Below are 16,345 nucleotides of genomic sequence, written 5' to 3'. Positions count from 1 at the left end.
TCGTATTCACCAGACGATCCGGTGGATAGGTCAGACTTACCTCCGGATCTGGCACATGTCTACTACAGAGGGTTGAACTTCCCTTTCTCATCCAGCATGGCATAAGAGTATTAGTGCTTTCGGGCCGCCAGCGGTTTGGCCAGGGCCCAGATATTGCAATTTTGGAGGCTTATATCTAACTTGGATATCCATACTACATATATTCAAACAATTTGGAAAGTAGTCATGAAACTATGGTGATCAAAGCCAATTTATGTGATAGGATTTGTTGCGGACGAAGGGAATACCACAAAAATTTCTTCGATTTAGTTTATTTTCAAACCTTTTATTAATTCAGGCTGCTCTTTTTCTTCGAGGGCCACGGTTGAGTCCTTTTTAGTCCAATTGGGGCCGGGAAGGGCTTTGGTGGATCCCTGACTTTGGGGCCCACCGTGATGTATGTGCCCTTACATCCATGCCATCCATCCGTTTTGACAGTTCATTTGAAGGTATGATCCAAAAAATTAAGAAGATCGGACCACACTACTGGAAGAGTGGTGATTGACCATTGAATACTTCTTGTGGGCCATAAAAGGTTTGGATCAAGCTGATATTCCTGTGGTCCCTTCATCCAGGTCTTTGTAACCTTACCGACAGGATGGATGGAAAGTAAATATTCTGGTGGTCCACAAGAAGTTTTTAATGGTGGTTATTGAATCACTATTGTTTCCTGTGGTGTGGTCCACCTAAGAATTGGATCTTCTTCATTTTTTAAATTCTACCCTAAAATGAAGTTTTAAAACAGATGGACGGAATGGATGTAATTCATATATATTAAGGTAGGCCCCTTTGTTGGGGATCCAATGAAGCCACGCCCATTAGATACAGGGCTCAGGGGATTAGGGCCCAAACCGACCCCGCCTCCTATTTCGGACTCCGTTACCGATTTATTACCGGCACACCCGAATTGATACACGCTATTTAGCAGCAACCGTAGCAATCGTTCCCGCATTTCAAAGATTCAGGTTCCATTCTCATTTCAGCAGCAGATAATCTCTCTCTCCCTCTCTCTCTCCTGCTTACGGCGCCGGTTCCGTCAGTTTCCGGCCTCGTCTTGAGCTTGCGGGCGCCGATCGCAGCAGCATGTGGATAGAGATCCTTTGTGGACTGGTCTTCTTCCGAATTTTCCGGCGGTTCTTCTGCGAAGACGACGAAGATGTCCTGCAGATCACCGGCGATTCCAGCGTCATCTTCCATGTCGCAAACAGGTCGGTGCCCTAATTCCCTCTCCCTCCCTCTCATTTTGTCCCGATCAGTAGAAACCCTAATTCGAACGGATGGATTTCTTTTATCAATTTTCTAATTTTAGGTTTCTCTCTTCCTATTTTTTTTTTTTTCATTTTGATTCTCCAGAATTGAGAAGCTCTATGGTGGGAAAGTGTATGTTGGGCTTCGAATTCCAGACACCGATAGCAGTTCCCGACAGAGTATCGATATGGTTCTTGTTACCAAAGGGTATTTCCTTCTTTTCATGAATTCTCGTTTCTAGAAATTGTATTTATTTCATTGGAAGGCTAAAATCCGTTTCTTGGGATTATGTTTTAGAGCGGCAATGGTGATTGCTGTTAGGAACTTCTCCGGACTTATAGACATTGACAATGATGGAAGCTGGATTTGTTCAAGTGAGAAAAGGCACAAGACGGAGAGGCATTCGGACCCTGTGAGTCAGCTCAGAAATTTCTTTTCGTATATGTTGCCGTGTTATGTATAGACTTTATGCCTACTGAAGGCAATGCAACTGCCAAAATTGCTTTGCATTTTGGATCGGAAACTTTGTATCAAAGAGGGTAGTGTCGCTTAAGGCTGCATTGGGCTCCTGGAGATTGGAGTGGAGAAAAATAATTTGTGATTTTGGAATTTCCATTCTTGATAGAGTTTCCACTTTCCCAGAAATCACAAATTAGGGCTCCTTTGTGTTTTATCAGGAAGAGAGAGCTCTGTTCATGATTTTTTGAAACTCTACTAACAGTAGAAATTTCAAAATTTGTGGATTATTTTTCTCATGGCCTGAGCCAAACGCAACCTAAAGTATTGAATTAGTGTGTTAAATTCACTTACCAAACTGATAAGCCAAAAAAGTCAGTTACCAGCTTCATTAGTGACTTGAAAACTGGCCTGGAGGAATCAGAGTTGTTTCGTCATCTTGCATTGCAAGATTGACTGGAGCAAACATCATAGAAAGATGTATCATGTATGATGTTTCAGAGTGGATGGTAGACTGTGAAGATGATAACTACTGATGGTTTCTGTTCTTGGGATTCAGCATCAGTGGTATTTCAAATATTGATTCATAGTTAGTTGTAAGGTCACATTAGCATAAGATTTGTCATGTATGTCAAAATGAATGAGACGATTTTTTATTGACAAAATGACTCAGATAAATCAGAGACCGCACCTTTTTTTTTTTTAAAATAACTTCTTTCCATTAGAGATAATGTTAAAATGCTATTGTCCATGTTGGAAAGCAAACCGAGCTCCTGCTCATGCAAGCGCTTCAACCGCTTGTATAAATTATTGATATGTGATCCAGGAGAAGGAGATATTGGGCATTGGGCTAATGGTATTATGGGTTTATCCGGAAATTTTGGTGAAAGGGATTGCTGCAGATATTGTTATTTTCATCTGCCACTCCTGTGCCAATGCAGGGACAAAGTTCCATGGTAAAAAAAAAAAAACCCTCTGGAGATCGAGGGCCTAGATTAAGGCTGCTTGCATTCTCCTGCATGCCTGGAGAAGTGGACCTTTCTTTAAATGGGGTCCATTGTGTGCCAGGTGTTTGAGATCAATCCACTCTCTATAGATGGAACTGATATTGGTTTGGGCCACATCAAAGTTTTGGTTGAGACGTCAAAGCGCATGACCAGATACATGAATTTAAGAATAAGTGTTGGAGAGACCTTTTGAGACTTTGATCTGGCAGGAAGATGTCTATTTTGGTGAGAAGGCCTTTTCAATTGGCACTCCAAGGTTGATAAGGCCCTCTGTGCCTGAATTTTTGCTAGCTTGAAAGATAAAAGGAAAACGGTCAAATCCATGGAGACAGAAACCATGTTCTGTCTGAGGAGGTTGACAGACTTAAAAAGGGTTGACGATGTGGAGTGGGGCCCAAAAGGGGTTGGACAGGTGGAGAAAGGTGAACTGCCATATGAGCACCTTTTCATTCGGTAGGTGCAACAACTATCCTGGATGGGGAATGATGGGAAAAAGAACAGAGGGATTGCTATCCTTGATGTGCAAGTGTGGGATTCTTTATTGTCCCTGAAATTATAAGCAGATGTGGCTAAAAAAAATTAATTATTAGTTATTACTCTTGGTAACTTTTAGAGAGTAAACACAGATCATCCAACTATTTGTTTCCTCTAAAATCTTTGACACTAATTCAGCCAATTGTTTGACCAAAGGTGTAAAAATATAAACCTTGTATATCAGTGACATTTGCCAATAAAAAAGGGGTAGTATCGCCTCTCTTTTGTTTTCATAAATCTTTGTTATGTATAAAAAAGTAAATGGGACATGAGATTTAGGTTGTTTGTCACATTTTGACTACATATATGGGGAACTATCGGCAAATCGTTCCACTAGCAAAATTTGGAGATTACAGATTGAGAGAAATAAACTCACAGTAAACAAGTAAAAATCATCTTATCTCTTCTTATCATACAACCGATAGAACCTTTGGGAAAACTATAGCACCTCTTTTGTCCACTTTGCTAAAACATGAGAAGAAATCCCTTGGGAGACAACCCTTCTCTTAAGAGATAAATCATTTCATCCTTCCCCAAACACTCCAAGGACCTAAAAGGATTTTCCTTGTGGTAGCCCCTATGACCTTCATCTGGAGGATTTCGGGCGTTCCCAGGGTGTTCATATTTGGCTGGTTTGTGGGAAGGGATAAAATTTTCACTACAAATCATTTGCGAAGCAAAAATCTGATTGTTCCTAGTGTGTCCTTTGTATTTCGGGCACGCAGACCGTGGTGCACCTTTTCATTCATTGTGGCTTCTCTTTTGAAATTTGGTGGGGATTCTTCAATCAGTTTGAGGTTCTTTTGGGTAACGCGTAGCATAAACCTGTCATTTTTCCAAGTTTGGAAGGGAGGTTGTTTGGGGAAGAAGAGGAGAAACTTTATGGAGGTTATGTCTCCTTGTGTGCATTTAGTCAATTTGGAAAGAAAGAATTAGCCTGTCCTTTTGATGCTCACCCCAACCCACTCACCAACCACACGCACAAACACCAGCAGAAATGGGAAGGGAAAGCTGAACTTTTTTTTTTTTTTTTCCTTTCTACCATCAAATATTGCAATTTCACACTACCATTTTATTTATTTTTATTTATTATATACTTTTATTTCTTAGGTATTGGAAACTAAAAGACAAGTTGCAATTCTTGAATCATACTTGGAACAAAGGGGGGTAACTTTGCCTGAAGGATGTTTGATTGGAAAGGTTGTCCTCCCAAATCCAAAATGCAGGTGTGTGCCTAACAACTTTTAATGCTGGACATTCAAAATAGCATTGCTCATTAAACTGCATTGTCAGCTATCATTAACCTCTATTTATGTTGGGTGATAATTTCCTGCAGAAGTTCAAAACCACAAAAAGGTCAAATGGAGTTCAATTATTAGTTACATTTTATTCTATGACGTTCTTTTTTCAATTCTAGAAATACTAACTTATGCATAATATACAGATTACTATGATTTATATCCAATCTCATGATGCAGCAAGATGGATTTCTGTTGTCAGAAAATTATCCACGGCACAAATTAGGCTTGAAAGCTTGAGGCTTGGTGTTTGAATACATAATTTTAGAAAATTATATCCAATGTTTTTGCATTTCCCTTTCTTCTTCCATCAACCAGAAATCACAACCTCACGCAGTCAATAAAGGGATTTAACATTCCTGATTAATTGTTTTCTTCTATAGGCATGGTAATTTTGTTAGCTGAGATAAATTTCCGCAAAATATTGCTAGCAACAATATTTCAAAATTCCAGCAGCTACAAATGATATTCAAGGCACTAATGATGATTTCCAGTAAGTACAGATTAATTCGATTAATGAAAAATCAACTTCAAATCATACCAGTGCCATATATGCAAGCGATGAAGGGGAAAGAAATTATTCAGCTAGATAAATAGGTCCCAATAGCCCAAAACCCCACAATGTCCACTTTTTTCTTCCTGAAAGATACTGATTTTATAAAAGTCAAAGGCCAAAAAAGAAGAAACAACAGAAAAATAGAATACAACAGCCAGAAGGCATCTGGAGCCCAAGAAAGATTGTCAAAACTTCCAATCTCTTACATGAGACCACACCCTACTGGAAACCCCAGAAATAGAGTTACTTTTGTCCCGAAAACAGTGGTCGTTTCTTTCCGCCCAAACGCTCCGAAGGACAGCTAGAAGTGAGAGGTCCCATTTGGAGTTCTTACCCTTGTGACCATTTGACCATCAAGGTATGAACAAATCCTTGATCTCAGCCGGCATAACCCAGAGAACTTTGAGTGATTGCAGAACATTGTACCAAACTGCCCCAGTGAAGTCACAGTGAATGAAAATGTGGTTCATGGATTCTTCAGCCTTATAGCACAGCAAGCAGTTGGAAAGGATAATGGTTCTTTTGCACAGATTGTCCAGAGTAAGAATGCAATTTCTACCAGCTAACCAAGCAAAGACAGCCACTTTTTGGGGAGCGCTGAGGAACTAAACTGGAGAAGTGTGTTATCATGATACTGGGAAGAGAAGCTAGAAATTCTGGTGTACAGAGATTTAACCGAAAAGATCCCTGAAGGATGGAATTTCCAACTATTAGAAGGCCCTGTTTGGTTGCTGGGGAATTCATTCCCTGGTTTTTATGTCTCCTAAGAAATGTTAAAATTGGCTTAGAATTTCCTCAGAAATGTTAAATGATGTTTGATTGACACAATGGGTTTTCCTGGGGGAACCTGGGATGTCTGAATCTTGTTTGGTTCACACTTAGATTTTCGTGGGAAAGTTTAAAGTTTGTCTGGTTCACACACTGGGGTTTGCCTGGGAAATTGTTGTTAATTTAAACATAGCACCAATATAATTCAGAAGCACGGGCAATGGAAATGTGGCCTATGGGTTGGAACTTGGATGGTCTAGATTAATGACCAAATCATTACCACTATAATTGACTTGGAGGTTCCATAGATATGGGGCTTATCATTTGGTGATCCAAATTGTTGACTTGATGGACCCTCAGGTGAGATACATTCCCACATATTGGGAGATCCAGCCCGTTGACTGGTAGCCAAGAAATAGACAGTGAACACAATAGATTGATGATTTGCATTCAATGGAAGAAATGGAAAACAGTCAAGGTTTATGATCTAATGCAAGGGCATTTTCACACCGGCCTCGAGTGGGGTTGCCTGTGGGATGCATGGGCACACACAGGGTGGGCAGCCCGTGTGAGGCGGGTGGCTCGTGTGAGAAGGCCCCACCCGTGTGAGGTGGTACCCATGTAATGTGGGGCCCACGAGGGGGGTTCGGTCAAGGTCCTAACCCATGGGATGTGGGGCTTGGGCTATGAGATAAAAGGATTAATTCACCATGCTTTATCAGTTCAAGCTTTTAGAGCAAGTGATTAATTGTCCTGCATCAGGATCTTTCAACACGAGAAATTTCCATCGCTTCCCCCATCCACAGTGAGCTTCATAAGATCAAATGAATGGATTACTGAACCATGGGCCCCTCACATACTGTGCCGTAGCAAGCTGTAGATTTGCTTCTGAGTGGAACATTATAATTCCTTCTATCATTACTACATGCTCACATTACATGTATGTAGCATGTGTCTTTCCATATGCATACATGGTTTGTGACTTAGCTAGTGTTTGTATTTATCTCTACATATTGACACTCACAAATAGACACATGACCGCTATTCATGAACATGCATATAGATGTTGTGGCTATGTTTCTTTGGGAGATATAAAAAATCCGTGTGGAGCCCATGTTGGATGATTTGATCATTCAATTTCCAAAGTGGGGTGTACAAGATGAGTGGTTCTCAAGTAGGGCCACAAGATGGATGGTATAGATCCGGTCCGTTTCTTTGATTGGCCATTAATCCATTGAGAAAACATGTAACATCATGGTGCAATACATGACCACCATCATCATAGAAAATGAACAAAAAAGGCACGAGGGATTGAATCTACCTTTGTTGTTGTTGCGCAGGGATGTTTTTTGAGGAAGATGTTGATAGAGAGATGTTAAAGATGTTGGAAAGAGGAGGGTGTTGTGGGATTTATATTCGCCAAGCAATCCCAAAACTTTTTCTGACTTTTTCCGATTTTCTTTTCCCCAGCTAAAGGTATTTGAGAAGATGTTGGGGAATAGATTTCCCGGGGAATACAGAAGCTAAAAAAATGTGGTAACCAACTTGAAGCAGCAGGGAATTGCTTATGCCAGGAAAATCAAAACCCAGCAACCAAACACCCTTTAAAGCAGCAGTCCTCCATACCTCCCTAAGCTATCCCTAAGGCTTAGTTAATCCCAGCCCCTGATTGAAACCAATGTCAGTCATTATCATACCTCTAAACAAAGACTTTTGTCAAAGCAATAAAACCATTTATAGAAACCGTAAGAAAAACCAAAAACTAAGAGTCAAGTGGCATAGCAACCACTTAGTAAGATTTTGGTCATCCAATCCACTTGAAAAATAGCAATAAAGCTTATGCAACAAATGTGTCTTGGAATCTTAAACAACTGTACGCAGTGTTTTAGCTGTGGGGAACATCTTTTGCAACTGGAGTGATGATTTTGGCATGGGCCGATGTCAGCCTCTATTTTGGACATCCAAAATTGCTCCAGAGTCTGCATGCTGCTGACTTTAGGCTGCTTCATAATGCCTCTCCTTAGGGTAGCCGAATCCGGACCACTTTTGCTGTAACTCTTGGGCTGATGGATGGCCCTGTTTGGGACTGCTTTGGTCCACTTCATCTCCTGTTTCTTCCATGAGCAGTGTTTATGCCTGTGCCAATGCTTAGGCTTGGACCTGGCATTCATGTCTGCGTCATGTTTATGAACTTGGATGTTTTGTTAATCCACTTTAGGAGACATCACATGATTATTTTGCAGTTTTGCAATTGTTCCTAAGAGAAGTGCCACTTCCAACGTGGCACATAATTTGTGAAGTGGCTGTATTTTTATTTATTTATTTATTTTTGAAGTGGCCTTGCACACAATGATCTGCGTCTCCAATGTCCATAAGAATTGTTTCAGGGCTCTTTTATTTTTATTTATTTTTTATTATTTTTTTAAAAAACCTTGTAATTGAATATCCAATTTATTCATAAGACAGCAAATATTGAAATGCCGAGTAACATGCATGCAAGGATACGGTCTACAGTATTTATACACTCGGATAAAGGGTTAGACTTGATTTACATTCTATTCCATTGTATGCCATGTTATCTGTGAAGCATTTCCCCCTTTCCAGTATAGTTCTGTGATAATCTCTATAGTATGTCCAGTGAGCAAAAAGCAATTGAAAATGTTGATAATAATCCTCCATGTTTTTAATAACCAGTGAGAGAATAGATGAAGTTTTTCTTTCTGCTCAAATAAATATACCTAGCCCCTGGCCCTGGATTGTTTGCCTGGTGCAATTCATTTTGCAAAAACACATTCTCCAAGGTAAATGTGCTTCAAGTCTTAGGATTTGTTTCCTTTCAGCTTCCAAATGTGTTTCAAGTATTTTTAGGACAAAATAGGATGGATGTCGGGCTTGCTGAAAAATAGGGAAAGGTAGCCAATAGTACAACACTGTTTAGTAGGTTTGTAAGTAATTCTTGGCAAAAATTTATGTTGTATGTTCTCATGCTCTTACATCAACTTATGCACTGGATTTTGTCACATTCATCTAGGACCACACATGCGATAAGTTTCCTGCCAGAGGTCATTTCCTTTGACGAGTGGACGCAGCTTAAACCTGAATCAAAAATCGGATTTTCTAGTTGGATCAAGGATGCATTTCGTGGAGGAAAGAGTGAAACACTGGATGGGATGTTTCAGAAGCTTCATTTCATTCTCAATACAGCACCAATGTGGGATAGGTTCGTTCCCGTCTAAACTTTACTAATTTGATATCTATTAACTTCTAACTATGATCTCAATGACTCCTACAAATTATATTAATGTTTCAATTATCTAAATGTAGGTATGAATTTTTGTATCAAGGGCTTGTCTTCCATCATAGAAGACAGGCATATGGTAATATTATATACCAATCAAATGCGTGGCATCGCCATCCTTTCTATGTTCATCTGGTTGAGCATCTCTTGATAATGATGGTTTTTTTTTTTTTTTTTTTTTTTTTTTTTTTTTTTTTAATTTTTTTTTTAATTTTTAAATATTGATTAGTTAAATTTTATTAGAAAGATCCTTTAAAAAAATTGTTAGAAAGAGGGAAATATTACACCAAATGGGAGACGAATCCCAAGAAGAAGCTATGGTCTATCAACACTCTCGAGCTTCCATGCCTCACCCATGTGGGAAAAGGAAATGGGGCTAATTTTCAAAAATAAAAAAGAAAAAAGAAAAGGAAATGGGACTTCCTGGATAGATTCCTCAATTGAAAGAATACCATGTCAAGAACCAAGCCAATTTTACTTGGAAATATTTATGGTACTACGATGAAACTAGTTCCTCTTGTGATTTATAGATAATATGTATTAGTAATTGTTCTTCTTCTTCTTCAGCATGTATAGAATGCATCGATTCTATGAGAACTTTTTATGGAAGTGTTTCATTTGCTTCTCTTCCATGGAAGTTTCATTTTCTCAGAACGTTTCATAAAATTTGGCCTAGTTCTTCTCTGATGTTCGACTCAGCCTCTGATAAGAAACATTTAAAAAAATAAATAAATAAAAATTGTACTTTTTTTTTTTTCTCAAAAGAGATGGGTGCCAGTTTTTTATTCTGAGGTAAGTTCACTGGAAAAAATTATCATCTTAACTTGTGCTATAGTGCAGTATCTCCTGCTTGCAGCAGTATGAGGCACAGGCATGTTGCATTAGACATGAAGGCTATGGAGAAACTTAAAACTTGCAATGGCTATGTACGGTCTCAGGTGTTACTATCAATTGCTGCTTTGAAATATATGAGAAGTGAAAACTGTATATGAGAAAAGGGTAATCTGTGAAAGATTATTCCAATATAAGGTATCTTCATTATTAAAAAACAAGAAAATAAATAAATAAAAGTATAAGAATAAAAACAGAAGTATAAGATTTCTCCAGATACAAGATTGTAATTGTCTATCATGCATGTGTTTTCTGTTCATTGAAATTCCCTTTATGAAAACTGGGTAGTGATATTCATTGCTATTTTTAATGATTTCTGATAAATGACATTAACTGCAAATATAATAAAAGAAACGATTACAACTAACAACTGGGAAGGGATTGCATATGCATGTAAGTACCCCTTCTATAGCAAGCCTATTCCTTATCTCAATCCTTGTTGTGTCTTCCTTCCCAGCAAGATATCCACAGCCCCTTACTCTTTTCCTTAGATCTCTCTGGCCGAGGTTCCCTTTGTATACTTATAGCTTCCTGAAACACAGGCGCCCCTTTTACAGATTGTACTTCCTGCCAGCACATGCCAGTCCTTTCAACTGATTACCTACACATCTAGGTTTTGGGATTTTGTTGACTTATCCATGACTCGGAATCCATCTCTTTTCCAGCAGTTGAACATCAGGAAATTTCTATCCCTGTATTTATCTCTGTTTTAATTCTAAGTGGATTTTATGACAAGTAAAGACTAACTGAAATTGCTTCAAATTGCTGTAGGTTGGAGCTTAAAGGTGATAAGTATGTTCTTGGAGAATTTTCGGATTTTAAGGGAAAGCATGAAGATATGCAGGCGTTGAGAAATGTGAAGAGATCAAAAGTCAGCCGGTTGATCATCCAAAGGTCAACCATGTTTAGTGGTTTAGGTAAGTTCAGAAGTATTCTGTTGGATTTCCTGTTAAAGTGGTTCAAATAGTATAATAGTGGGAAGTGATGTCCATACCTGTGTTTGTTGATAGCAGCAACCTTTTGTTTGTACTTCTGGTATTATGAATTATGATAGTACAGTTCAGTAGTATTCGACTACCAAAAGTAGAACGTCTAAGCCCCACTATCAATCACGGTGGGTGTAAATAGTGGGTAGTATCATTAGCCTTTGAATACCAGGGATGCATCATCAACCATTGCTAAAGATCTCGTTGTTTTTACAAGTTTGGAGACCTGGAATACTGAAACATGTATCAATCTCGATGATAACATCACAGATACTGAGAAATGTCTTGCTGTTTGACAGAAGAACATTAGGGAAAATGTGGAATTTTTCAGTGGAACTTCAGGGGATGTTAAAAGACACATGATTATACACTTATGACTCAATTATATTACAAAAAATCAACTAATACATAATAGATTCCTTTTGTGTAGGGTCCCGAACTATGTTCTGCTGGATAAAAATATTTAATTTAATATATTACAAAAAATCAACTATATATAATAGATTTTTTTTGTAGGGTCCCAAACTATGTGCTGCTGGATAAAAATAGTTAATTTAACATGATTTTATTCCATTAATTTAAGAAATAATGCAATAATTCAGCAAATGCACTTCTTTTAAAACAGACGTAGGAAGAGATCCCTTTTGAAAAATAGGGTTTTTTTGGTTTTTTTTTTTTTTCTGGAGTTTTGTAGGTACTACCGATGGTATTGGCAATATTATCGATTACATCAGCGATATTAGCAAATGTATCAACAATACAGTGTATTTATTTCAGAGGGTTGCCATCGATATCACAAATATCAGCAATATTATTGATAATATCAACTGAAGCAGTATTTTTTCCTGTATTACTAACCTGCAATACAAAAAATATCAGCAATACTATTTCATCAACCAGCATGATGAATGCACATGTAATCCGACCTGAAACAGTGGGAGTTTGCCTATTATTTTCAGCATCTGATCATGGGTTTAGATGTTGTACATAGGGATGGCAGTTTGGCTATCATTTTTGAATTGCATGTGTCAGGCAAATTGCGGGCGTAGTCAAAATTCTTCATTTGCTTGGCCTGGCACTGGCCCGTTGCCATTGCCTTTCTGTAAAATGACTGTGTTGTTTTTTGACTAAGCATTTGAGGACATGGGATAATCAAGTTCCATGATCTTCCTTGTCAAACCATCTGACTATCTGTATTATATGGTCAACATTCCGTTGAAGCGAACGAGGAGGCCGATGAGATGATAGGTGAGATGTTGTGAATGTCAACAACTGAAGCACAAAGATAGCATCTTCACATATTAGTAAGGACATCAGAACCTACTCTAATATCACATCCTAAAAATTAGCTTTTAAATGCTTGTGGGATTGATATGAATTTACATAAATCTCAAAAAATGCCTTTCAAGATGGTGGTCTTTGTTACTGTGAGAAGTTAGGTGGAGAAACAAAATTGCTCAAGTACAATAAATAACAACACAGATGAAAAAGATGACTCCTGCTAACATGAGGTGGTGTCAATATAGCCATTCTGTAGGCTGATAGCTCCATCCAATTCTCCTCGCATAGCAATCTGCCTCATTTCTGACTGATTTTCATCTAAAATATGCAGGTAGATCAAAGGTACAAGTGTTGTATGCTCCCCGCGATTTTCGAATTGAGGGAATGTCTGCTCCTGAGTGGAACGAAGCAACGGTGAAGTCAAGCACTGAGGTTCAGTTTCAGCCTATAGGTTCAAAGAAAACCGAAAAGATCAAGCTCTCCTCAATAGTTTCGATGTCTTTGAGTGCCTGAGAATCTCTCCCCTACACCCTACCGTGTTGGTATGTGAACTCCAACTGCTATGGAAGATGTTCTGTTTTTTCATATTGCCTTGAGATTATTTTTGTCATTATATGTGGGGAAATTTAGACCTATATGTATTGCAAAACATATTACCCAGAAAGAAAATATATCTGTACGACGTATACACTGCTGCAACAATGGAATTTTGGTCCCGAATCAAGTAAGATTTGAAGGCCATCTGTTGCAGATTTTAAGGTGTCCAGAATGGCCTTTCATAGTCTCTTAACTTGATTGCTGTTGGTTTCTCTGTTCGTCTATCTTCAACAAGGTGTTCTGTATCCGTTACGATACGCCCGTAAAGGTTAATATGTATAGGTAACGGTCATGACCATGATGTGATACGGGGTAGTTGATTTTTTGGGACCGTATCGGCCTTTACGGTGGACGTAAAGGCTGTTACGGGGCATAATGACCATTACCCTTGTAGCGGTCGAAAAACAGCCACTTTTTTTTTCTCCTACTCAAATCTATTTTCTCCCCTTTTTTATACTTTTCTCATTTCAAAAACTCTCCTAAATCATTTTACAATAGATTTTGACCACTCTTACTATAGTTTTAAATATTAAAATCGTAGATTGAAGTGATTTGGGCGAATAGAAGCTCCAATGGCCTTTTTTAAAAAAAAAATTTGAAAAAATAGTATTTATGCAATTTTTCTTATTTCTAGTTTTAATGCTTGATTGTGATGTGTAAACATTAGATACATATAATCATGTTTACAAATTCACTAGACAGCCCGATACAACAGTCCCACCAAAGAGTGGACCGTTACACTACCATAAACATGTTCCATACAAAAAATGAATACATATTTGTAATATTTACATTATTCTTGATTTTCTAAATATTTTTTCAGAATTTTTCGGGCAAAAGAAAATTTTCAACCATTATAGTGGTCGTAACAGTCATTACGCTCCCATATCGGCCGTTACAGCCGATACCCATATCAGTAATGGTGGTGACCGTTACAGCCACCGTTACGGATACGAAATACCTTGATCTTCAACCACATATATTTGTGATTTTGCCCTCAGAACTGTGTTCCTTTTGTTCTCAACTGTTGATTAGATAGTGTCACTGTCTGTGACTGGTGACGAGTTTCATTTCTGTTGTCAAATATTTCATGCTTATTTCACATTCAAAACACACGATTTTCCTTCTTTTTTTCCTGCTCCTTTAAACGTAGTATCTGCTCCCTCCGTCAATGATTGGATTGAGCATTGCTGGCAACTGCTCTCTCATAGCTGTTGATGAATATCTTGTCATGCTTTCAAGTTTGCTATCCACCCAGGTTCTGTCTTTCTCCTTTTCGTTTTCTTTTTTGTCGGATTTTGTGGAATTAATGGGGAGAAAAAGCGGAACATCAGATAATTATTTTCAGACTAGCTTTTTTGGGACACTGGGACACCACATCTCTCAAACAAGAGCCCACTACCTATGGCTGCAAGTACACCTTAATTCCTCTGATTAAGAAAATGAAGAACAGAAAATCGTATAGGACGTCACACTCATTTAACTAAGTTATCAAGCTCTACCTCAGCTACATGTTGCATTTATGTATGTGATCAACATCATCCATCTGTGGACCGGGGAACTACTGACATCTTAACACCCACACCCACACCACACATACTCATACACCACATGGGCACTCGATCCCATGATCTCAGTGTTGAAACAGTCTGTCTACCATTGAGCCATGAAGCCGGACCACACAACATAACCAGTTGTAGATGAAAAATGTGCAACTAGCTACTTGGGCCCCACCATGTTGTATGCATGCCATCCAATCCATCTAGTAATGTTGTCCCACCTAGAAAATGGAATGCCCAAAAATTCATTCCGATTGATGGTGGGATTGGCGTGATTTTTGAGCATTCTATTCTCATTATGGGGCATCCCTCTTGGACCGATTAAATGTTATAAATAACGGGGGAGGGCTACACCACAAATTGTTGCACTTGCAACTATTTGCAAGTGAGACATTCCAATTTTCTATATTTCCTTTTTTGCATCTCGTGGCTGAAAACACGGTACAGGTGTCTGTAGGTGATTTATGGGCGATCAGTCCTCCCAATTAACGGGTACAATGGTTAGAAAAACCCTGTAGCAAAAATAGTGGCATAGTATAGGTGTCCGTATGTGATCAGTTACCCTCTAAATTTGAGTCCTTAGGCTCATTGTAATTACCATCAATAAGCTTTTTTTTTTCCTAATTACTTTTGACAATACAAGGTGTGGCCCACTTGAGTTTTGGATCGGACCAAATTTTAAAATCAAGAAGAAAAACAGAGGGTGGTGCACCTGATGGACGTGGTGGATCTCATGCCTTACCCAAATAAATGGTGGTCATGACCTGATGCCCTGCGAGTTACACTAGCTTTTTCTAGGTTATATTGATACCATGCAGTAGTTGGACCATAAAAACTACCAAGTTGGGTGAACGCCGTCTTAAAACATTTTTTTTTTTTTTAAAAAAAGGCTTGAAACCCTCCCATTTGGTAGTTTTTTATGCAGAGCCATTACTCGCATCTTATCAACGTTTGGATGACTGAGTAATTGTCCCAATTGTACAATATTTCCCATATTTTAAATTGGGTCCATCAGGTTCAATATACTTGTTGAGGCCGGATCCTCTGCAACGTTTGTAAAATAAGGGTGGGCCCAGTTCAGTGTCGGTTGCATCAAACCTGTCCGAAAGGGTCACTAAGCGTATAAGTGGGACACCACAAAAATCAGACCAATACTATCACGATGCCAACATGAAGTCAAGTTAATAGGTTTTTGGATGATTGTGCATAGTTTTCTATGTACCCACCTAATGATCGTATGGTCATTATTATTTTAGGAATCCGATCATCATTGTGGGGCCTAGTTCATGTTTGGCCCACATTTCAAAATCCGTGAACTGTACCCCTATTGATGAGTGAAGGTGAGCCCCACTATTATAAAGGAACCCACTCAAACTCAAAAGCCATTTTGAAATTTAGGCGGGCCACAAAAATATATACTAGGTTTGGGCGTGATTGTGCTTTCTTCCTTGATGCCTTCCGCGAAAGCTTTTCGTAAGGATGGTTCTTGGGATGTTTGGTGATCATCAGGTGGCGCACGAGATGTATGCTTAGGATTGGATACGGATTGGGTGCTACCACCCCCCCCCTTTCTCACCTCGGAACAGGCTGGGCCTATGAAGGGCCCACCGTGATGTATGCGTTTATCCACACCGTCCATCCATTTTTCCATCTCATTTTAGATATGGCCCAAAAATTCGAAAAATGAGGTGGATCTGAGGCTCAACTGCACCACACAATGGGGATTAAGCTCCCACTTTGAGGGCTGCAAAAGCTCCGGATCAAGCTGATATTTGTGTTTTGCCTTCATGCAGGTCCATGTGACCTTATGGACCGGTTGGATGACAA

At 38.9% G+C, this 16,345-nt stretch overlaps 1 protein-coding gene across 1 annotated transcript; it reads left to right on the top strand.

Annotated features, from left to right (window-relative positions):
• Positions 1 to 979: 979 nt before the first annotated feature.
• LOC131248016 (uncharacterized) lies at positions 980 to 13,171 on the top strand. The gene is made up of 7 exons (XM_058248047.1): positions 980 to 1,247; positions 1,393 to 1,494; positions 1,585 to 1,699; positions 4,395 to 4,510; positions 8,938 to 9,126; positions 10,867 to 11,012; positions 12,694 to 13,171. The coding sequence occupies exons 1-7, from the start codon at positions 1,123 to 1,125 to the stop codon at positions 12,873 to 12,875; spliced, it is 975 nt and encodes a 324-aa protein (XP_058104030.1). The 5' UTR covers positions 980 to 1,122; the 3' UTR covers positions 12,876 to 13,171.
• The last annotated feature ends 3,174 nt before the right edge of the window (positions 13,172 to 16,345 follow it).

The sequence above is a fragment of the Magnolia sinica genome, chromosome 6 (assembly GCF_029962835.1).
Source record: "Magnolia sinica isolate HGM2019 chromosome 6, MsV1, whole genome shotgun sequence".
Taxonomy (NCBI): Eukaryota; Viridiplantae; Streptophyta; class Magnoliopsida; order Magnoliales; family Magnoliaceae; genus Magnolia; species Magnolia sinica.
The sequence above is the reverse complement of the archived record's forward strand: the minus strand, read 5'-3'. Positions and strand labels throughout refer to the sequence as shown.

What these genes read in the sequence shown, in the direction of transcription:
- LOC131248016 (XM_058248047.1), top strand. Translation starts at nt 1,123, where the DNA reads ATGTGGATAGAGATCCTTTGTGGACTGGTCTTCTTCCGAATTTTCCGG. An exon ending in CTCCCAAATCCAAAATGCAG is followed by an intron (nt 4,511 to 8,937) that starts GTGTGTGCCTAA and finishes ACATTCATCTAG; the next exon opens with GACCACACATGCGATAAGTT. An exon ending in ACAGCACCAATGTGGGATAG is followed by an intron (nt 9,127 to 10,866) that starts GTTCGTTCCCGT and finishes AAATTGCTGTAG; the next exon opens with GTTGGAGCTTAAAGGTGATA.